This window comes from Fusarium solani, assembly GCF_023522795.1.
Source record: "Fusarium solani strain SB1 chromosome Unknown bctg00000005, whole genome shotgun sequence".
NCBI classification, from domain to species: Eukaryota; Fungi; Ascomycota; class Sordariomycetes; order Hypocreales; family Nectriaceae; genus Fusarium; species Fusarium solani.
Genome location: NW_027072153.1, coordinates 3,952,099 through 3,974,841, shown reverse-complemented (window position 1 = coordinate 3,974,841; position 22,743 = coordinate 3,952,099). Strand labels below are relative to the sequence as shown.

The following is a 22,743-nucleotide window of genomic DNA, read 5'->3' as shown; positions in this document are numbered from 1 at the left end:
CTGCTAGTGGCAGGCTAAGGGTAGGAGGGATAGGGAAAGGTTCCTCTACCGCGCTTGGGGTAGGTGGCCTCAGCAGAGGCCTAGGCAGTCCCTGGAGTGCGGGCGCCAGGCCACGGAATAAAGCAGGCGTGGCAGGATGTTGTGAGCCGTGCACAGACGCAAGCCTTGGCGCAGTCCGCCTTAGAGGCGTTAGGTTAGCTAGAGAATCGGCCCTTTTCGTGGGTCCGTGTAGCGATAGCCTCAAGGCGATATTCCGCATAGCGGCAATGGCGGCTCGGGATTCAGCTGCACGTTCCCTTCGGCGTGCCCTACAGCTAGCATAGTCTCCTATAAACTTCATAGGGTCCTTGACGCTTCGAAATTTGACTTCGGGCAGGTCGTGCTTGCAGGTGTGGCAGTTTCGAACTCCCTGGGGTATATCGTCCTCCATCCGGCCGTATATATATCCACCTCTTACCCACCTAGACTGCTGGATATCGCTCGGGCAGGGAGGCTTGGCGACAGCTTACGTCTAATATCGTGATAGATCTCGATGGAGAGGCCGTCTTTGAGGTAGTTAGATCAGGTCTGTGACCAGGGAGGAAACTACACTGCTTCCCAGAGGCAGGGTAACCGGGGAATATTGAGAGGTAGGCTGGCTGCGGAGGTAATATGAACCAGATACCGTCAGCAACCTGATGGGTTTGATAGATTCGACAGAAAAGGGAAGCAGCCGCGACGGAGGGTAGTGTAAGGAGTAAAGGGCACGGGGGTTATTCAGTCGGGATCGTGCTTAGCAACCTAACAAATTGATTGCATTGAAGTAAAGAAGAACTGAAAGCTCTTGGAGAGTTTGCCAAGCTAGCGAGTTACCAAGTCAACGCTCAGGGGGTGGTTTGTGGCGAGGCCCTCATTTGGTGGCGTTAACAGCCGACCAATTCGCGCACGAGTTGAGCATATGCCAGGCCAATTAGCCAATCAGAGGAGGTTTTATGCTCGATTCTTTCTGACTGAGTAAAACGCCCTTCGGGCTGAATAACCGGCGGCGACGAAGGTATCTCTAACGGCGAGGGCATTTGCTATGGAGGCTCAAAGAGAGGAAGCTCATCATCATTTTCATCCTCATCCTCTTCTTCGGCAGGAGCCCGGTCAAGCTAGAAAGTAACGCTATCATCACTTCCTACGAGAGCGGTCTAATCCATCGCGCTGGGCGGTTTCGGGGCAAAGCTAGCTGCGTGAATAGCTTCATTGACTTCTTGCGGCAGCTATGTATCTATTATAAAGCTATTAGTTATGCTTTTGCGTAAGCATCTAATGCATAGTCGACCGTTGCGTCTCTATAGAATAATACTCAACATCCTTCCCTGTGTGCTCAAGCCACTGAGCCGCCCACGATAACTTCTTTTTCACACCGTTAACGGTAATCTCTTTATTCTGCCACCATTTATCCTTCATCTTCCTCATCTCCTATATCACGAGGCTGCGAGCTACCCGGACTTATGCCTTCTCCTCCTTTTGCCGCGTTTCTGTAATAACCTCCTCTTACTAATCTCAAATCTCCTATACTCACGTTATAGGAGAAATCACCCACCGGCTTCGCCCTCTTTCCCCTCTTCTTAGCGTTATATTGCTTCTTAATCTAAGCCCGCCTGTTATCCATATAAGCGGTGACTATAGACTCGAGCATTACGGCTTCTATAATGACCTTATATATCTAATAAAGCCCGGCATGCATTAGGGAGCTAAAGATATTGTTATAGCGGTCTAAGAGGCGCTATGCGGTATCTACGACAGTTTAGAAGCGGGCGTTCTAAGGAAGAAGCGAGGGAAAAGCCGGGTCAATAGCCTGCTGCGATTAAAGCTGCTTTTTGGCGAGGTATGCTATCGCCGGCTCGGGATTTAGTAGATAGATACTTAACTTCTTGAAGCCTAGGATAATATTAGGGACTTCCCTCCGGGCGAAATAAAACCCATCCAACCGTAGCGGGTACGGAAATGCAACGAACCGTAACTGTCGGAAAAGTACGACCGTACCCGCGGATTCACAAGGCAATCGGTCTCATTACTTACCTTTTTATATCTTTTGGAATACCTGGTAGCCGCTTGGCGGAGATTTCTGGTCTTTGGTGGATGTCTGGTGCTGTGAACCCCTCTTCAGACGTCATCATCGTCATGGAAGGCGAATCGGGCGTTCCGGGAAGGGGAACATCATCGTCCCCAGCGCAAAAGACCCAGAACGACGCGGGCAATGGAATCGGCGCAGCAAGATTGTGATATGGAATGAGAGGAGGAGAGCAGTGAGAGGGTGCCGAGGAACAATCGAACCAAGAAAAGGACTACATGTAAGGCGGCCGACAGTATGACCGAGTCGATCCAGGGCCTAAAACAACTCCTGGAACAAGACTTTCATAAGAAAATTGAAATCATGAAGGCAGAGTTCCAGCTTGAGTTCACAAAGCTTGGCGACCGAATGGCTGAGGAAGTCGCTAGGACGACGGCCCAGATGGCACAAGAACTATCGCAGGCGCGAGAGGTTCGCAGCGAGCTGGAGCACACCCGGCTACAGCTAGACACAATGACGGGGGCCGCAAACACTTCCTGTTGGCTTTGGGAGGACCAAAAGATCACGTCTTACCAACCTTGGTTCACTCCAGAGTCTAGAACCGACCCCCTGCCCGTCGATCAGGGATGACTTCAGAACACCTGGGATGAAAAGCTTCTCAGCGCCAATAGCTCCTATGCATGGCTAGACTTCGCCAATCGGAGCGTGTACAGTGCGCTGAGCAAAGGCAAATGGGGTTCTGGACTTGAGCTTTGTAACTTCGTCCATGTCGAGTGATAGGTGCTAAGTCCGGGCTCAGGAGCCGCCCCGTTAGGGAATTGATTAATATTTAAGCGGCAGGCGGGGATTTGTACTGTTTAAAAACGTTGCCGCCTGCGCAACAGTAAAAGAATTATGATTGATAGCAACAAGGGAACAGTTGTAGAAACATACTGCTATATGGGGTGAGCTATTCTGGTCATTTGACGAAGCAGATTTTAGTCTTAGTGCTACGCTCATCTCCCTAAGACCAGAAATTGAGAAAACTTGCTCGTATTCAATCAAGAAGTATAAATTAGCTGAAAGAAAGTTTTGCTACACATCAAGATAAAAGTTCCTATGAGCTGCAAAGATAGACCAGAAATTATACAATAGTGGGTGATGTGATAAATCCACAAGGATCTGACAAGCACCAGTTTCAAGTATACTTCAAAAATCTTGCCTTTGACCTAATATCCAGTCCCATATCCTTGAACAACATCAACGATCTCAGTAGCCTGATAGGGAACACCTGGGGCATATTCTCCTTCGAGAATTACCGGCGGCATCTCCTCATAGATCTCTTGAATCCTCGTCGCGCTTTCAAGAAACCTTTGTTTTACATTCTCAATGTCAGAGCCAACCAGCTTCCCGTCACGCTTGACAAATTCTCCGTCAATTAAAACGTGCTCCACATCTCCAACATTGGAATGTAAGATGACTGCGGCGACAGGATCTCTCCACCCAAACAAGTTAGGAGAATCACCCCGGAACACGACAATGTCAGCCTTCGCACCGGGCGCAATAATACCAAGGTCTTTTCGATGGAAAGCTCTCGCCCCGTTATAGGTTGCTAATATGAATGCCTGATTGACACTCATAGGATTGTTCGTAGGCATTTTCCAGTTGTCCGTAACCAGTCTGTAGAGCCTGAGTCTTGTGACCTGCAGCCACAGTCTGGCTTGGGTAACGATGTCCGTAGAATAAGTAGTATGGGTGTCGATTCCAAGTGCTATGTGGTCTTGGACGTGGTGGGCCTCAGGGTGATCTTGGCCGTAGTGGTGGGCGGATTCCGAAGATACGCCAAGGAAATGATTGTATCTTCTGAGTAGAACCGCGTCATCCGGATTGACTGATCTGCCGTGCGAAAATACGATGGGGATAGTGGCGTTCAGTGCCGAGAAGGAGTTCAAAAGTGTGGGAGAGTTGGGAACTAGAGCAAGTTAATTCGGATTGTACCTGGATTTGAACAATACATGGAGACAAGAATGTACTCACGTCCCATGCGGTCTCCCACAAAGTGAGTGGTAATAATTGAGAGATTCAAATCCCTGTATACTATCATTAAAGCAAAAAAATGATAAAACATAGAAGATGCACTCACCTAACGAGATTCAAGGTTTTCTCGATCTCCTCTTTGCCTGCTAGACAAAATCTGTCATAAGCTATACCGACACTAGCTCTTGAACCACTCCAAATAGTTTCCTCATCCCTGGCTAGACGGCCCAGATCTTCAAATTGATCATCGAGCGTGAATTCATCTTCCAAATCATGGATACCATATGCCCACCAAACCCTGGCACGGCTATCCACGGCACCCCTTAGGCCTGCCACCGACTGTTCTTTTGACCAAGTATGATGAGCATGATCCAAGATAGAGGTTACTCCCGCATTCAAAGCTTCGTAAACACCAATGAGAGTGCCAAGATAGATATCCTCGGGTTTGAAGTGTTGACGTGCAGATGAAAACTCTCCATACCGCACAAGGTATTCACTTAATGACGTATTCGAAATTATTGTCTTATAGGCGCTCTGCCACAGGTGGTGGTGGGTGTCCGAGAAACCGGGACTAATTATTTTACCAGATACATCAATCACTTCTGCAGTGGCAGTATCGCTGGGGGACAGCGGCTTGCCGATCGAAACGATGACAGAATCTTTGATGAAAATAGAGGAGTTCCGGAGAACGGAGACTGAGGAGGTGGTTGTGTTGTAGGTTATGATTGTGCCCCTGAAGAAAAATAGACGACTGGTTGGTGCTGAGGTGATGAGCAGTGGCGCAAACAAATAGAATGGTGGATATCCCGATGGATAGCAGGTAACTTAGGGATTTGAGAACCATAATGTGTATACCGAAAATATATGTTTTTAGATTCTTCCGGTATGCCGAGCAAACAATGAAAATGGATGTTTAATAACAGTGAGTGCGGATACAAAGTTAGCTTATAAGTTGGTGGTAGTAGCATGCCGTAGTGGAATTGTTGATGTCTGCCAGCCGGATGCCTTGGAATTTTCAATCGATTAGAATTACAGGGAATCAAGGTATCCGAAGGCCCGAACATGACAAATGGCATGTTGCGGAGGCTCCATAAAGCAAGGTGGCTGCCCTATCCGCTGTTCCGATTTGTTGTTCTGGCCCAGGTAGACAAATTGTAGAGGCAGCCCGGCTTGGTTAACGTGGTTAAAAGTCTAGTCTGAAGACAAATTGCCCAGATCTCGCGCGAGTCATGGCAGATTCCGCCAATTGATTACCAGCGCAGATGCGACTAGGTAGACAAATTGCGGGTCCGGGCTTATATTAAGAACTTGGTGTTTATAAGCCATGGACTACCATTTGATTACGCCGGTAAATCCGCAAGATCACAGGGTCGAGTCAGTGCATACAGTGGGGTGCAAAGAGTTTGAAACTTGTACTTTGTACGGGCTCGCCAGTTTAGCGGAATTATACCCTATCAAATATAGGCCGATCCAATCAAAATAGCAGTATAAATAAATAAACTGCCCGGTTAGGCCTAGATAACTTAAACCGGTGCAAGGTACAAGTTTCAAACTCTTTGCCTCCCACTGTGCATCGCGCACTCTCGGTCGGTCTATAGCGGCTCCGTCTGGGCATGGACATCCTTCTATGTTTAGCAATCGACGCCTTGGCGACCTACTGCACTGTTCAATTACGATGAGTGTCGTGGAAAGTCCGCGACTCGCTTATCAACCACATTAAGTTAACTAACGTTAATTCAATTTGTAATGACGTGGCGGTGCTGCGCCGTGGAAAGCTTGATGGCGGAACCGACTCCATGGTAGTTGGCTGGGCGGTCATTGCGCCCCAGGATTTCACGGCTTTTAGAATTTCCAAGTTCTGGTGGAGGAACCTTTTCCTGAAAGCACTTACTTAAATTTCCATTCCCTCCCATATACGCAGGCACTGAAGAAGGCCAGCACATTTGACAATCGATTATCAACGAGAAGCATTTTGCAACAACATTCAATAAAACCCGTTTACCCAGCCAAACTCCACCAAACGAATCATAATGGTCCCAGCCACTTCAGACCACGAACTCATCCGCAATTGCATCGCCCGCTACTGCATCGGCGTCGATCTCAGAGACTGGAACACCTTCTCAAATGCCTTCCTTGACAACGCTAAGGCAACCTTCCCTGGGCCTGGAGGCACTATCGAAGGGGTCACAGCACTCAAGGCGACAGTACAGGGCATGGTCGGGAGTTTCCAAACACAACATGCTCTAACCACGCAGCTCATCGAAGTTACGGGCAAAAAAACTGCCAACGCCACGACGTATTGCAGGGCCGACATATTCGGCGTGGGCAAGGATGAAGGCAAACGTGTGACTAATTGGGGCATGTATCAAGACAAGCTTGTTAAGGACATTTTTGACGGGCGAGAAGATTGGAAGATCGCTGAGCGTAACGCCATTCTAACGGCGCCTCTCAGTGGAGATTTGTCCTTGATTCCGAAGTAGCGGCTTGTTAGCGGATGTGTGACGGACAAGAATGGTAACAATTCTTACCTTGTAATCCCGAAGGAACGGCCAAAGAGGCCATCACATCCTGTTGTTGTACACAGAGACTTGTAGCAAGCGTAGGAATGATAGATTGTGATGGATTTATACAGACTTTCAAGATAAAACGATGGACCCCCGAATCGAGGCGTCCACGGCAGCTTTCCGGACCCCCGGAACAGGACCAAGGCACGTGGCGTTTTCCGCGAGTAGATGCACGCGCTTGTTAAGATCGACAGTGACCCGGGAGGCTTTTGCAATAACCTGGGCTGTCTGATAATTGAAGTCCGACTGTAGGACACCGGCCATAGCGGTTGAATGGAGTTGGCTGTTGGCAGAACGCAGCCATCGTCTCGGCCTCGGAAGCCCGAAAACCGAATAGTCTGCCAGCTCATGGCTATGAAAATCAGCTGATAAGGATACAGAAGGGCGTTGCTCCATGCTGTCTAGTCGTGACGGGGTATTGTCGTTAATAGCCGGGGCCATTTCCCCTCCTGCCACAGCCCCTTGTAGGGCGAGTATAGGTATGCTCTGCTCGCTGTCTGGGACAGATGGCTGATACATGGTGTCGTCTGTAGATGTCGTGCCGTTCGAGACGGTGTTGCGCAGATAGATTCCTCGCTCTTCCAGGTACTCCTCCACATCCATGGTCTCGAGCCATTCTCCTTGCAGGGGCACAAAATTTGTGTCTAGAATTGTCCTTGTTTTGCCTCTCACGATCTGCTGCACCAACGGAGCTGGCGCTCTTAACACGGCCTTAGTCCCGCCTTCAATAACGCGGTACATGTGCGGTAGCCCGGGAGCGGAGTGCAGCGGATACTGTAAATCAGCCACGGAAGGATGAAATAGCGACAGACCTCGCAGATAATTGACCATTAGGACCTCTTCACCTAGCAACTGGAGAGGAAGAGCCAAGGCCGGGATTGGCTCCCATACACCGTGCTGTTAGATAAGCTCGAACGACCCTTGCTGACACTGGAATCTGGTTGGAAGTGCTCGTCCGTAGAGATATGGTCGTAGCCCCGGAATCTACAGTGACTGACTGATGTGGAGCAAGCACTCCAGGTTCTTGTTGACGAGAGCTGGGGCCCGAATCCTCCAGAGCATGCGGCAAGGGTAAGACCTTGTTCGTGCCAGATGCAATGGCAGCCATTTGTGTCACGGCATCGTTCAGATGAAAGAGAATATCCGGCGAATTTCGAGTCTGCGAGGTATCGAGAATACGCCCATGGAGTTTGGAAAAGTTTGCCAATGCGTCGTCTAGAGCGCTGCTAAGCTCTTCAGCCCGGATCCTTTCGGATTCTTGTGTCTCTTGTTTCCGGGCACGGTACGACCTCTATGCAAGACGCATCCGTAGCCTCTTCTTCTGGAGCGAGAGTGCCCTCATTAGCTTGGTTTAGGTGAAGCGAAGCAGGTGGGTTGGGTCTTTTTGTCTCGCACACACCGACCCGCTGACTAGTGGCCACGTCTTGTCCGTCTTGGATTGGAGGACGGCCACGACGAGCCGTTTGCGAGTTCCCCATTTCTGTCAACTGGATAGGAAAGATTGAGGTGTCGACGAGAAAGATGTGCTGACCAGGTAGCGAGTGGTCAGGATCGAGGGGCGAGGGGCTGTCCCGATCGTTGATAAATCAGTGCGACAAATTGCGGAGTCGTCTGGGCGCCGTCTAGTAGTAGTAGGTTTTATTACGCCCGGGAGAACTAGTCTCATAGGGCCGTTAGATACGCTTTGCCATTTACACTTCCGCCATCTTGATCCTGACCACAAAAGAAAACCCCACTTCTCTCTCCGATTCTTTTTGTTCCAGCCTCGCTTGACTTTGTTTGACAGACCTGCTTGGAGGCCGATTTCACCAAGTGTTCAGCATCCTATGTGGGGCGAGGTACGGATTGGAGGGCTTCACGCACTTAGGAGATAACTTTCAACCAGGTTAAGTAAGCCGGATTGCGTCTCCACAATTTGTCTACCTGGGCCAGAACAGCAAATCGGAAGAGCGGACAGGGCAGCCGCCTTGCTTTATCAGCCATCATTTATCAACGATGGGAACGGACCCCGCCTGCCCCTTGGGGCTTCACCCCCGTCGAACGACATCTCAATCCTAGGGCAACAGTTCGAACGAATGGAGGATTCGCAAGCGGCTCGCCGTGGCCGTCCTCCAATCCAAGACGGAAAAGACGTGGTCAATGTTCAGCGGGTCAGTGAGGCACTTCGCTTCGCTTCCTCCTGATCCGAGCTAAAGATAGCACACTCACTCTAGAATAAGAAATTGCAAATGCGCCTCGCGCAAAGATCATATCGAACGCGGAAACAAGTGGCACTAGAGTCCCATAAAGTCCGGGTGGAACGGCTTAGCAGGGCTATCTCTATCGAGATTGTCACGAATCGGGCCCCCAGAAGATTCACAATCGTTCTACGGAGTAAAGGCAGCAGCGTAAGGGCATGGATATCACCGTTGTAAGCTTGCTGAATAGAAAATGTCATATTGGCGGGGTACAAAAGTCTATTCCTCCGCAGGTCGATCCTTGTAAGTACCATAGGATCTCGAGGAATTCGGACACTCTAGCGTCGCCACAAAACTCCGTACTAGCCAATTAGCCAGTGGTAACTCGACGGTTTGGAGGTTAAAAAGTGGAAAAGTGGAGGAGCTAGAGCGTCCGAATTTCTCAAGATCCTACGGTAGCTCGGTATCCACCGTTATCCACCAAGACCTCTATGCAAGAAGAAGAAGCAGCTAAGCTGCCAGCGAATACAAGTACAAAAGAAGAGTTGAGCACGAACACCGTGCTCGAGGTGACACTTGACGGAGACCACGTGACTGGCAGGAGCATGGCCGTCGACCCATGCGGATTTTGACAGGCAGGGTCCATTCTAGGGTGTATTCCCAGGCAGCCATCAAAGTCGCCGGCGGCGCGGCGAGCCGTTGACTGGGCGCGGCTGCAACCCAATCTCCGCGCCCGGCTGCGGGAATTGCGTCCCAATGATCTCGAGATCACCAAACAGGAACTTCCCATCCACGGCCATGTCGGCCATGTATCGTCGCTCCGTCACGGGTGGGAAGCGGCTCGTCGTGCTGGGGACGGGGTCGACCAGGCATGCGCGGCCGTCAACTGCCTGCATATGGTCCGCATTGATCCCGGGACTGACCCAAAAGGTCATGTTAGGGTCATAACGGCTCTTAATCTCCGACAATCGGGGGTAGTTGCTCCCCCAGAACGACTCGGTCCAGTTCTCTTCATTGACGCTTCCCTGGGTCGATGAGCATGTGTTAGTGATCCGCCGATAGTTGAACCTTGAGCGCGTGTTGGAGTTGAGTGAATAGACGAAAAAACACATACCTCGTTGATATATGTGCCCATGTCTGGTGCCAGCGTCCGCAGCCCGTCGAAATTCGCAGTGTCGGACTTTGTCCCAACGATAAGCGCCACCGCTCTCCTCCAGCCCGGGTTCGCCGAGGTCTCGGAACCATCTCCAGCCGCCGGCCCCGGCGCGCACAACAACACGCCGTAGCCATCTGTCGCTGAGCTGAACGCGGAAGTAATGTTCGGGCTAGTCAGGTGCTCAGCCGCTAGGAGTCGGCTGTCGTACGGCACCACGCCACGGTTCCGACGGTCTTGTGGTGTCGTTGGCTGCGCCTCAAGCGGTCCGTATGTGGTGTCGAAGAACTCCCGGTAGTTTGCAAACTCAAACGGCCGCGTCTGAAAGGGTGTCATGCCCGGAAAGCTCTGCATCTTCTCGAGAATGGGACCCCATACCGCGTTGGCTTTGGCGACACCGGCGTTAGCTGCCGGGTGAATAGCGTAGCCTCTTAGCGCCTTCGGGTATGTGTACACGTACAGTGTGATGCCCTTCTCTTTGAGATCGGGAAGCTGGCCTAGCAGGTATTCCATTGCCTTGGTGGTGGGAAGGTGGCCCGGCTCAAGGTTAGCAATCTCCAGCGTGGAGTTCATGTACCAGTTAAACCCTGTCATGGGCACGGTCGGGTACACCTTCCAGGTCGCTTGAACGATGACACCGAACGTTCCGCCGCCGCCGCCACGGATAGCCCAGAATAGATCCGGATTGACAACCTTGTTGGCAATGCGTAGTTCACCGTCCGGTGTCACGATCTGGGCTTCGAGCCACTGGTCAACCCCTAGGCCATACTGTGCCGTCAGGGGGCCGTAACCGCCGCTCTGACCCCAGCCCCCGCCGAGTGCGACAGTTGCTTGAACAAGTTAACCAGATTGGACGTAAACGATGAAATCTGAGCACTTACCGGCAGCTCCACTGACAGAGAACAATCCCGACTGGCCCACCGCGTAGTTTAATGGCAACCCTGCTCTTGCTGGCCCAAATGTCACGGCCGCCTGGACACCGTCCTTCGGGGTGATAATGTTTACCTCGGTACCAGGCTCGACAAACGGCAGCCCCTCCTCCGTGGGGGTAAAGGACTCCGAAACCCGCACGCCGTTAAACAGAGACAGATCGATAATCAACCCAGACCCCGCGTCGCTGCGCGCCAGCTGGTCATGGCCCGTTGTCAGGACGGTAAGGCGGATGTTATGCTTCGTGGCAAAGCGAACCGCATTCTGAACGTCGGACACAGTTTTCACCTGCAGTCGGTAATCAGGGAGTGGTCCGTAGGCATCGCTGCCAGGGGTTGGGATAATGCCTGGGAGAGAATTCTCCCAGACCTCCGGGGGGGCCAATCGATGTCTGTGTTAAGCTTGCGGCATCCGGGGGGGCGGTAGTCGTGTTGAAGGGGGTGCCCCTGGTCGAGGGTGATAGGAGGGCGAACAGCTGAAGAGTATGAATTGGCTTCATGGTCAAGAGTTGGTGTTGCCGGTGATGTAAAGTGATCTAGAGGGAACGCGATTCTATTCCGCGGTGGACATGTCTAAGTTTACGACAACTGCCCCAATATATACCATCGAGATAGGCTTGTGGACGAGGCGACCCTATTATCGGTCTCGCTTTCGGGCTCTCGGGGACACCCCGACACTAGGTCTACATACGTATTCATTTTAATAGATGTCATCACGATTCACAAACATACCATAACAGGGCAAAGCGTTTTTGGAGAGCAACGAAGCGAGGGAGGGCAGACGCCTAAGGCATGATCTCCAATTGATTAGCCACGTACAACTACATCCCGAGGCGACCTAGGTAGACTAAGTGGACCGTTTCTAGCCTCCGGGCCAATGATGAGTCTTCAACTTCGTACCCTCATAGCTCGTGTTCGCACTTCTTGCTCGTGTTCGCACTAAGGTTACCTTTTTTACGTCGTAAACACCAACTGACTGGGAATTTACCATCATAAACTGCCTTTCTAGCTAGGTTTAGTAGCCATTCCAAAAGCGGTTAGAGCTGCGTGATCGTAGGCCCAGCCGAGTACGTAGCAGAGAGAGACACCGGCCGAAGTCCGTTACAAGGATCATATGCTCCACTCAGGAAGACCTCGACGCCTCTGTATTCAGATTTTCTAAACTGAACTCTTTGATAACTCTCCCAATTGCCATTTTATCAGCTAATAGTGCTTAGAATCACGTGATAAATGACACGTCATAAACCTAGGGTTTATGACCGTCATTTACCTAGAGGTTTTGGTAATTTACCTCCGGGTAATTTACCTCAAGGGAACCCTAGTTCGCGCTCTTTCACCGTAGACGACATCTCCCCCTCTCGCTGCCAAAGTTGAGGTATGTAGGTGTACGCTCGATCCTACTGTACAAAGGATTGCTTGTATTTTAATAAATTACACACTTTTCGTCCGTGCGCAGAAACCCCGGTCCATTTTATCTTCAGCTACCCAGATAACATACTTGCAGCCCTTAGACTGTCTGAATATGTTGGCAGACGCTGCTAGTTTGATACAGCAACTCGATAGATCGGCCCATCTGTCTCCCGCGCTGGATCTGAGCGACAGTGTTCCTGTTCGCGACAGTTTACATTTACAACCCGATGGACCCCCCGCGATACTTGCCGGAGCATTGTCATCTTCGTCTGAAAATGCATTATGCAACATAGCCGATACCCAATTGAGATCGCCAGAGCCCACAAGAGTAGGTATGCTGCGTTCTTGCGATGCACCGGGTAAAGATGGTTTGCTTCCCTCGATGACAGTAAGGTGTCTTCAGCTCCAACCTGTCAACTTAGGCATGCTTTCATCATCCCTGCCATGTACGAAGACGGAAATGGTCAGTTGATGCCCGGAGATTCAAATGGCTTGGCTGGCTCGAATATGGAGATAGAACCACCTGAGCCCGGTTACGAGTCTGAGAACACGTCGGGCAGAAGACAAGGAGGGGAAAGATTAGGAAATCCGGCAAAGACGATCAGGCAAGAATCGCCGGCCTCGATTCACAGTCAAAGGCTGGGCTTAAAGCAGGTTCCGACTGGTTATCACACATTTCTGATACTTCGAGTCAGATGGAGGTTGACTGTCAGCCCGATGGCGTGGCTGAGTCGGACCATTTCCTGGCAAAAGAATGTCTCGACAAAACGTGGAATCACTTCTGTGACTGCCGAGAGGAAGAAAACATGGGCTGGCGTGGACAACCGGCACTCAACCTGATATTCTCCAACGCCACCCTCGTTCCTTTGACGATGTGAAAAGTAAAGTCCACGGTCGCCGACGAGAGCTACACTCGGGCATCGTTCAGAGCAACATAGACATGTATCACTAGCTCCCTCAAGAATAGGTAGAGGCAATATGGCGGCACATGACTCAGAGCACCAGATGTGACGATCGTGTTGGGTCCCAAGGGATAAACCGGGTCGTGCTGGGTTTATGTTGGCAGGAGGACTAGTTGCGTGGTCCTTGAACAAATGCTTGTCACGTCCGGCGACGTGCTCAAAGGTATTGAGCGTAACCAAGTCGTGTTGATAGTTGCTACATGAGAAAGTGCAATGAGTGTGTGCTATATACTAAATGGCTCGTTGAAGGGGGAAGTGGGTGAGTCTGTTCTCCTCGCTCTTGCCCTGGTGAGATGTGGGTTGGCTCACTGTCCTGAGAGTGAGTGGTCTTTTGGATGGTTGAGACCAGTGGGGTCCCCGTGTCCACGTGGCCCCGAGGTCCGCCGAGTCATATCACGAGTCGTGAGACCGAAGACCCTGCCAGGCATTGCTATCCAGGCCTCATAAGTCCACCACTCTACTCCTCTTCGGCTTCAGGCTTCCTTCCGTAAACTGAGCAGCTATCGATACGTTAGCCCACGAAACCAAGAAATTAATGGACACGCGTACATTGGCCAGTAGGCATGGATCTTTGGATCGTTCAAATCGTTCCTCACATCAGCCAGGAAAGCATTTACCTCCTCACTATACCAACTGTGGCCCCTTGTGAACGGCGCCATAGTCAATGCCTCTAGAGTAATGCTTGTGTTTTCATTGTTCCATGCTCCGAGCTCCTTGTACTTCTTGTCCTTGGCCCAGCGATTTATCGGCCATTTGAAGCGTGTGGCGACGATACCAATAAATCCAACCTCGGCCATAATATCCTTGAACTTGTCGGTTTGTTCGACCGGTCGGCCTAACTTAATGGCCGCGTCCTTTAGAAACTTATTCCATTTCAAGAGTGCATTGTCCTCGGTAAGAGTTCCGTCATCGGACTTCATAATAACATCGATGTCCTGGAGTTCAACGTAGCCGCCTGGGGTGAGGTTCCAAGCCAAGTTAGGGTTAATGGAGAATACAAAGGTCGAAATGAACCTTACTGGTAGATTTTGCGCAAGTAAACCGGCCAATTCTGAACGCTAAAGTTCATCATTCTGCTGTGGATGTAATCAAAGGGCTCAGAGTACTCCCATTCCTGGTCAATATCGTCAACGAGAAACTGAACATTCGGTGAAACACTGATTAACCCTAGCTTTATTGGTGACCTCACGCAGTCAAGAGGGACAGAGTGTGTGTAGTTTGGCCGCAACGGGTCACCTGTTACTGCGGTCTTATGCGTAAGCGTATTAGACCGCAGCGTCAGAGAGGGCCCAAATAACCCGGGCTAAACTAGGATAGTAGAGGGGACGGTAGTTAAACCAGAGATAGCAGCGCCGGCGAGCCCGTCTAGAACTAGTAGTTAAGCTAATATAAGACTAACGCGTTTATCGTAAAATAAACTCTAAATACCTCTAAGGTCTATCTCCTAAGTATCTAAATCTAGTTATTAAGAATCCCACTATTATACATATATTACGCTATATCTTTCTAAAAGCTATAGCCTAAGTACCTATCTATTTATAACTTAAGAGTTCTTAGTTTAGTAGAGAGGGTAGATAAGAAGTTATTATAACTAAATGGTCTTCTATAGAAGGAGAATAATAAGGCATTATGCTCCTTAGGGTCAAAGAGTAATAGCTTTTAAAGCGCATCGACTAGGTATACTCTATCTCTTATTCTCGCGAGGATAATCTATATTCCTTTATAGCGGCGGTTTATCTTACTCTTTTTAAGTATAAGTTAAGTATAATTAAATAAAGACGAGAATCTAATATCTAAGCGCATTAGTTTTATTACTAAGAAGATAAAAGGTATACTAAGGTTTTCTCTCTTATATATAAATTCTCTAATGCGAAGGAATCTAATAAATACCACTTAGTAGGTAATTATGAAATTTAAATTATCCCTAAGGTTAATAATTATTTGCGAGGGCTATAGCGGAAGTATAACTAAGCCCGCGGATAGCGCTATAATAGCCCTATATAAAATTAGCTTTTTAACTTATATTTTAATTATTAAGCTAAGTCTTTTCACGCTATTAATAAGATAATAAAAGTACTTATTATTAAAGAGTTTATTATTAAGAAAGTTATTAATATAATAGGCCTAGAGGGTAATTAAGTCTACTAGGGCTATATCTAGCTTAATTAATTTCTAGCTAGAATTACTAAGGAGTTATAAGGTTAGCTATAAGATTAATAAGTGCCTTAAAGCTAGCTATACTAGTAAGTTTTATAGCGCATAGTATCTCTTATAGTTATACTAGGTAAAGAGGTATATAAAGTATATATTAGCGCTAAGCCTATTTTAATATAGCTTTAAGTAGCCTATATTAAGCTAATAAGCTTATAAGGAAAACTATATAGGCGATTTAATACTAAGAGGTCTTATTAATAAGGGTAAATATTAATAATTTATTAAAGGTTATTACGTAAGAGTATATTTATTAATATATTTTCCCTAGAGGGTAGCTAATATAATATAATTTAGATACCTCTTGCTGTGCTAAGATAAGTAAGCTCTTTAGTAATATATTAGGCAGATTATAAAAAAAGCCTTTATTTTATCTTATATGCGCTATAGAGCTATTTATATAAACTACGAGGGTATAATAAAGCTAATAATAGCTAAAAAGTAAAAAGCCTTATAAGATAATATTTATTTTATTAATATTAATATATATATATATGTCTTAAGTAAGGGCTAATATAGTAGTATTACTTATATAAAGCTAGTAATAATAGGCTAACTAGTAATTTAATATAGATTTAAAAGAAAAAAAGAAAAGCCCCTAGCCTATAGTAAAGGCATTTATATATAAATATATAATATAGCGGCAGTAAAGATTAATTAAGAATATATTATTAAAGAGAGATAAGAAGTCCCTTTATTATTCTAAATTATTATATACCTCATAGGGGATATAATAGCGCGTATTCTTCTTATATAAGAAGGCAGCTTAAAAGGTATATAAAGACTATAGCCTTATTTTTCTTAGCTAGATAACTCTTAAGTAAAAGGCTAATAAGCCTATAAGACTCTTAGTTTACTTAAGGCTAAGACTCACTGCGTTTAAGGTAGCTATAGTATCTAATATAACGCGATATAACTTCTCTAGTAGTAGGCAAGCTTTTATCGCAATAGAGTTAATTTAAATACCTAGGATTATAATATATATCCCTTATTTATCCTTTTTAGTATTACGAGGGATACCTAGGCGGTTAGTTATAATATTATAGACCTTATTAAAGGTACTTATAGGGTTAAATATTAAGGGCGATCTTATAATAGCGATAAAGTTATCTAAGTAATAGTTTATATAGAATATAAGGAAGAGGCATTAAAGTATTTAATAAAGAGCCTCTATAAAGAGATTAAATAAAAATAGGGCTATTACTAGTTTGTTGGAGAAACAGAACACACCAACCACAGCCAGATTTGAACGCTTCGTGACTCTTCTCAGGATTTTTTTAAAGAGGGATCTCACACACTTCTCAGTGAGGCAAATACAATATAAAATAATAAGGGCAAATGATCAATTGATAGCAATGAAAATCTGGCCAGAGAAAGAGCCCAAAAGCTGCTCATTTCTCATTGACCGTCACGAAGATGATGATGATGGTTGGAGGCATCTTGGCCTCCGACCCTTTTCTACGTACAGGAAATTGCCCAATGGCCCAAAACGGCTTAGCACCCTTTTCCCCAACTCACTAGGCTAAATAGGAGGTAATACTTAATATAAGTAAAATTATTTTACTAAAAGGCTAGGAGGTATTAGTTATCCTTAGTAATAGGGATTATTTAAAAGGTATCCTTAATATCCCCTTTTAATAATTATATAGCCTAGGCTAGCCTATATAACCTAGTTATATATATTATTAATATTTATATACTTAATAGTTAACTAGCTATCTAATATACCTTAGTTAATGCCTTAGTTAGGGGGCTATAATAGGTTATAGATATAATATTACCTCTTATCCTATTTAAGAATTAACCTAAGCGGCGAGATAAAGGAAGGTTTAGAGGTTAATCTAACCTAATAAAGCCTAAGATCTTTTACTAATTTTTCTGTAATAATATTAAGTTTATATATATAGTAGTTAATAAAATAGTAAGATTACTTCTTGCTTTTATAGCTTATTTAGATACTATATATTAAGATGCCTATAAGGGTAGGCCTAAGGTTTCTAGGATAATAATAAAAGAAATCACTTTAGCTTTATATATATAATAATAAAAGAGAGAACTTTAATTTTAAGAGTTCTAGGTTAAAGATAAGGTACTAAGTAGCTATATTAGGCCTCGCTAATTAATTATATAGTATTATACTTATTACTAGTAGGTAAGAGGCTACCTTATTATTTTCGCTAGGGCTTCTCCTTATTACTTAGCTAGCTTATTACTTTTTCTTACGGCAAGATAAGGCACTATAGTTACTTAAACTATATATTATATACTTATAATATCTCTTATAGCCTTCCTAGAGGTACCTTATTATATTAAACTTATTATAAACCTCTATCTTATTATTTAAAGATCTAGCCTATCTCGCTTATTAGGGTTAAGCTACTAGGGAATATAATAATAACTTAGCTAATAAGGTAAGGTTATTATAGAGGTATTTCTTATAGAATTAAGCTATAACTAAATAATTATCTATTAATAGCTCTTTCTTATTTAATATATATTAATAAAAGTTAAAAGTAAATAAAAGTATTACTTCTAACTAATAATAAGTCTCAGTAAAGTCTAAGATCTACCTTATAAATATAAATATATTAGGGATTACCTTAGGGTATTTATCGCTAAAGAGGTATCCTATAGCTACTAGGTAAGTAAAGAAGTAGCTAATCTATATTTAGGGGTTAAGGCCCTAGTCCTTAAGTAATAGCGCTATTTTCTTAAAGCCTATTACCTCTCTTAACTTAGTTATCTTAAAGACCTTATCTCCCTAATCTAAATTAATAACTAATTTTTCTTTAAGGCATATAAGTTTAATTACCTTTAGCTTCCTCTTAAAGATATAAGTAAGGAAGGCAGCAAAGATACCTAGGAATATATTAATAAGTAGTTTTACTTTAAGGGGTAGCTTATAATATTCCTCTTAGTTATCCTCATTAATTTATAGGTCCCCTTAAGGCCTCCTCTAATAGAGGTTAATCTCAGCTATATCTAATTCTAGACGCCTAGCCCTATCGCGCTATATTTAACCTAGCTAGCTAGCGCAGTCTACGGCGCTCATAGTCTCCTAGATATAAGGTAGAGGCCATACGGAGTCCTATGGGGCGGGCGCGATAGTAATAGACTCACTAGAGGGCGTCATCATATAGCAGGGGGAGGGGGCAGAAAGGGGGGTATATATAGCCTTATTAGTGCTATAATTGCGAGAGAATAACTTAGAGACTAAAACTCGAGTCTTAACTGCATGAGAGATAACGAGACACCTGCCGAGGCAAGCAATTAACTCCCCGTGAGGCAGTTGCAGGAGGGAAGAAAACCCCTCAGTGAACCTTCCGAGCCGGGAAGTCTATTGTGCAGTGTGGTCATCACGTGAGGCAACCCCAATAAAACTACTCCCTTTAATACCGCAGCGCCGTATTGACGAACTCGAGCGGGCACCAATCAAATCTGAGAGGGACCGCGTTGTTCTCTCTCCTCGTCTGATGTTCTCCAAGGATGTTGGCGACATTTCGGGTGGTTGACCGGATGCGACCCCGCTCTGGGACGACCCTAGCTCACGGGGACTGGAAAAAGTAGCAGACACTCCACCAATCGAGCCCGACGCCATCGGCTAATGAGTTTCATGGAACACCCCATACTTCCCGCGCTTCTCTGGAGCAAAAAGTCGAACCCCTTCGACCTTTGTCTGCGTCCATGTCAGCCTTTCTATATTGCAAGATGAGCGTCTCTCTCGACGCACTTTGGGAGTCATTGACACGTAATATTTCTTAGGAAAAGTTTGCGTTGCGAGCTCCGTCAGTTGATGACTCACCCTGTATACCATAGAACTCGGAGACGAAACTCAAGCACGCCAAAATCAATTTCCGTTTCTAGAACTGAGCTCCTGCCGCTCTAAGCTGAGTTGGTGCTGAGGTAGGGCTGAGGTGGGCTGAGGCGGGCTGGACTTGGGCTGAGCTTGTGCTGGTGTCTGAGCAGGCCCATTTTGGGATCACATACCCCTGTCAGGGTCCCCTGCGGGGACCACATCCCTGTTTTGGGCCCCGGTTGGACTTTCCTACACCAAGGAATCTGACCTGCGTGAACCCATATCCTGAGAGACCTCTGTATTCGACGTCGTCACTGCTTAGACTATTTCCCTGGCTTTTTTTTTTATGATAACCCGACCCGATGGTCACAATTGCTATGTACACTAAGGTTTTACTCCAAGCACTATTGTGAGGAAAAATTCTTTTAAGGATGTTCGCAGCCTCTAGCTAATTTTAACCAACTTCCAGTAGCTATCCTGCCTCAACTGCAAGGTGCCATAGTACTCCATGCACGATGGATGAAGCAAGATACACAGATCTGCTCACATGATTGTTGGTATGAGCTAACCCTAGTGAATCCCATCCCCTTCCACCAACGCCCGTGCCTCATATACTACCTGTTGCCTTTATTAGCAGTGGTACTAGAAAGGATTGATTCGAAATTCGGTGGCGGGGTAGATTCTGCATTTCCAATACTGCCTAAGGGGTAAACCTTTCGTCGACCTGAGATAATTCAGGGCTGTGTAAGAGCTTGACTCGTGATTCCTTCATGCATGTCAATTTCCCAATGAAGAAGGCGATGGAAGGCAACTATCCAGGTATCTCGGCAACCCGGGGATAGGAAGGATACTCCGCGGCTTAAAGAGGCTGTCAACTAGGGGTCGGACTCGAGAAGACGCCATACAAGCTCATAGTCATATCTAGGTCCCCCTCCTTAGGTGACATCAGGACCTTGAATCTACTGTGGAGTACAAGGCTGCGAGGGATTTAGGGGTCAGGATAAGCAGGAAAGGGAAGGCAACACGATATGAAGGTCGAGATGCCCAAGATGGGTAGCACTCAGGAGCAAGAGGAGGAATGGTCTCATCCAGCACGAGCCATCTCACAAACCTCCCCAACCAAAGGGAAAAGCCCATTCCAAGACGGACTGCTGCCTGGCTGTGCATCTTTGCATGAAGGAGGTGGCAATGGATGCCCACCCACTGCCGAATCCTGGAACAAAGAGGAGAGGAACGCATGAGCAGCGCCCTTTGGAAGTGGATATAGATGCTCTAGAGGCAATAGGCTCATGAGCAGTCTTACGGCAATATTGGCCCTCCGGCTCCACTATGCAATCAATCTTGACGCGTTAACAAGGATATCTCTGACACTGGCAAAGGCGCCGTCAGCTTCAGCTCACGGTCCTCGTGTCTTCTTCAACCGGCTGTCCCGAGACCTGCCTTACTCCTTGACCCGCACTACTGCCTGCAGATTAACCATGCGTCATATCTCCTGTGATCCATTCATGAGCATAGTTCATTGTATTCGTCACTGACTCTCCAGCACGCATCCTGGTGCGGCAGATATCTGCCTCGCCTTGGAGTTGGCCTGAGACATGAAGCCTTGAATCATGAAGGTGTAGCCGCCCGAGAAGGTAGTGACGAGAAGGAATTGGCTAGTACCGTCAGCGAGCATTGATCAGAGTGGAGTTTGGATTCAGGAGGATGAAGCTTCTGACTGAGACGTATGAATGGTGTCTCGAGAGGAACATCTGGGTTAACCCCGGAAGGCAAAGGAAGGAGTGACGGCAGCCAGCATCACTTTCGGGGCGACCGATGAGGGGAAGGAGCGTATGATGCTTGGACATGGCTCTTCCCAACTGAGAAGGCATGTATATGCCTTGGAACTCGACCAGTGATATTAATTCTGGCAGCGTTGTACATGACGTCAACCCTGACCAGCTGAGCAACCAAGTTCTCATCCCTGTGTCCTTAATTCGCTTCTAGCTTCCCGGAAGTCTGCCTCGCCTGTGCGTGACGTATGAGCTCAGGATTCATGCATCCCTTCTATGCTGGAGGAAGCAATGAGGCATTCGAAGGTAGTTTATGCCAATGGGATGGCCTCAGTTGGTTTCAACGGACAGCAGAAGTCCCGGAGGCATGACGAATCCAAAGGTATGCTGCTTGGACATGGATCCATTTGCAGAGGGGGTCATCGAGCATCGACAAGATCCAGGAACGTGACACCATTCTTATCTGGTTCAACAAACACAATGCAATCATTCCACGGTGAGGCCCAGAAGCCGTTGCATTCTTGTCGTGTCTCTTTCCCGAACGCAGACCAGACCGGATCTTTGATCTGCAAGAACAACAACCGGAAGGGGTTACACAACGCGCACAGTGTCTTGGAGCATCCCGAATGAAGGATATTCAGAGCTGGAAAACCAGCGGCGGTTTAGACTTTGCGTCCTCCGTCGAGCGCGTCATGGCTACAACAGACTGCGAATCTAGGGCCTGCCCCGAGGTAACTCTGGAAGAAATCGACGATGTCCTCGATCAGGTTGTGGCCTTGTCATCGTTCTCGTCCGCTAGCCTACGGGAAAGAGTTACAACAAAGCATGGCCGATTAAGCCGTGCAAATGACTTACTCCAGAAAGTATTCCGAGTCCTGCAGAGCTCCGAGGCCAAATAGATGATTCGCATGATATCAAAGAATTACAGCCCGGCCTGCGTTCCAGAGGCGCTAGTAATGAGCAGATTCCATTTTCTCCTGCCTGACCTCCTTCGTTTTCAAAATTCAATCCCAGCTGCTGTGGGGCTCCTAGGTAGCCCGACTATCCAGCATATGCCCATCCAGCCAGCCGTGGATACTTGCGATGAGCTGAAGGAAGTCGCCAGTAGGGAGCTAGAGCCGCAGGTTGGGATAATGACTGCGCGTGCGACCTATGAAAAAGCAAGGAGCATCAGGCATTGCTGCCAATTAGCTAGGCCGAGACGGATGAGCGTGGAGAGGAGGTACGACGGAGAATACTGTCAAATCCATATCGACCTGAACAAATCCGGAGCCGGCATCAAGATTTTCTCCAAGAGTGGGAGAGATTCGACCAGCGACCGCATGGGAAATTCATCAGGCACTGCGGGACAGCCTTGAGCTTGACACAGCAGGCTGCAAGATCAAGAAGTGGTGCATCCTGGAGGGCGAGTTGTTGGTATGGAACGACGACAACGGGAGAATCGAGCCTTTCTACAAAATCCACAGACATGTGAAACGATCAGGACGGTTTCTTGGAGCTGCTCGAGATTCGCCCGTCGAATCGAGCGAGCATCTCATGATCATGTTCTACGATATTCTATTTATTGGACGACATTGTCTGCGGCTTAGAGACTCGTGATGAACGGCGACGACTGCTTCAATCTCTGGTCCGCCGCTTTCCGGGCCGGACCGATATCGGGTCTCGCGAAGTAATTGAATTCTCATCTTTCGACGCTGCGGGACGGCTCAGTG

At 47.2% G+C, this 22,743-nt stretch overlaps 6 protein-coding genes across 6 annotated transcripts; 2 read left to right on the top strand and 4 right to left on the bottom strand.

Annotated features, from left to right (window-relative positions):
* Nucleotides 1-2,338: 2,338 nt before the first annotated feature.
* On the top strand, nt 2,339-2,671 carry MRS44_009678 (uncharacterized protein; the record flags this gene model as incomplete). The annotated part of the gene is made up of 1 exon (XM_065621422.1): nt 2,339-2,671. One exon carries the CDS (start codon nt 2,339-2,341, stop codon nt 2,669-2,671), a length of 333 nt encoding a protein of 110 aa, XP_065477494.1.
* Nucleotides 2,672-3,249: 578 nt separating this feature from the next.
* MRS44_009677 (uncharacterized protein) lies at nt 3,250-4,901 on the bottom strand (the record flags this gene model as incomplete). The annotated part of the gene is made up of 4 exons (XM_065621421.1): nt 3,250-3,992; nt 4,058-4,110; nt 4,164-4,752; nt 4,883-4,901. The coding sequence occupies 4 exons, from the start codon at nt 4,899-4,901 to the stop codon at nt 3,250-3,252; spliced, it is 1,404 nt and encodes a 467-aa protein (XP_065477493.1).
* A 1,186-nt stretch (nt 4,902-6,087) lies between these two features.
* MRS44_009676 (uncharacterized protein) lies at nt 6,088-6,537 on the top strand (the record flags this gene model as incomplete). The annotated part of the gene is made up of 1 exon (XM_065621420.1): nt 6,088-6,537. The coding sequence occupies one exon, from the start codon at nt 6,088-6,090 to the stop codon at nt 6,535-6,537; it is 450 nt and encodes a 149-aa protein (XP_065477492.1).
* A 156-nt stretch (nt 6,538-6,693) lies between these two features.
* On the bottom strand, nt 6,694-8,327 carry MRS44_009675 (uncharacterized protein; the record flags this gene model as incomplete). The annotated part of the gene is made up of 4 exons (XM_065621419.1): nt 6,694-7,466; nt 7,513-7,912; nt 8,025-8,187; nt 8,317-8,327. 4 exons carry the CDS (start codon nt 8,325-8,327, stop codon nt 6,694-6,696), a joined length of 1,347 nt encoding a protein of 448 aa, XP_065477491.1.
* Nucleotides 8,328-9,469: 1,142 nt separating this feature from the next.
* Nucleotides 9,470-11,579, bottom strand: MRS44_009674 (uncharacterized protein; the record flags this gene model as incomplete). The annotated part of the gene is made up of 4 exons (XM_065621418.1): nt 9,470-9,823; nt 9,913-10,781; nt 10,833-11,272; nt 11,572-11,579. 4 exons carry the CDS (start codon nt 11,577-11,579, stop codon nt 9,470-9,472), a joined length of 1,671 nt encoding a protein of 556 aa, XP_065477490.1.
* A 2,130-nt stretch (nt 11,580-13,709) lies between these two features.
* MRS44_009673 (uncharacterized protein) lies at nt 13,710-14,172 on the bottom strand (the record flags this gene model as incomplete). The annotated part of the gene is made up of 2 exons (XM_065621417.1): nt 13,710-13,752; nt 13,802-14,172. The coding sequence occupies 2 exons, from the start codon at nt 14,170-14,172 to the stop codon at nt 13,710-13,712; spliced, it is 414 nt and encodes a 137-aa protein (XP_065477489.1).
* Between the last annotated feature and the right edge of the window lie 8,571 nt (nt 14,173-22,743).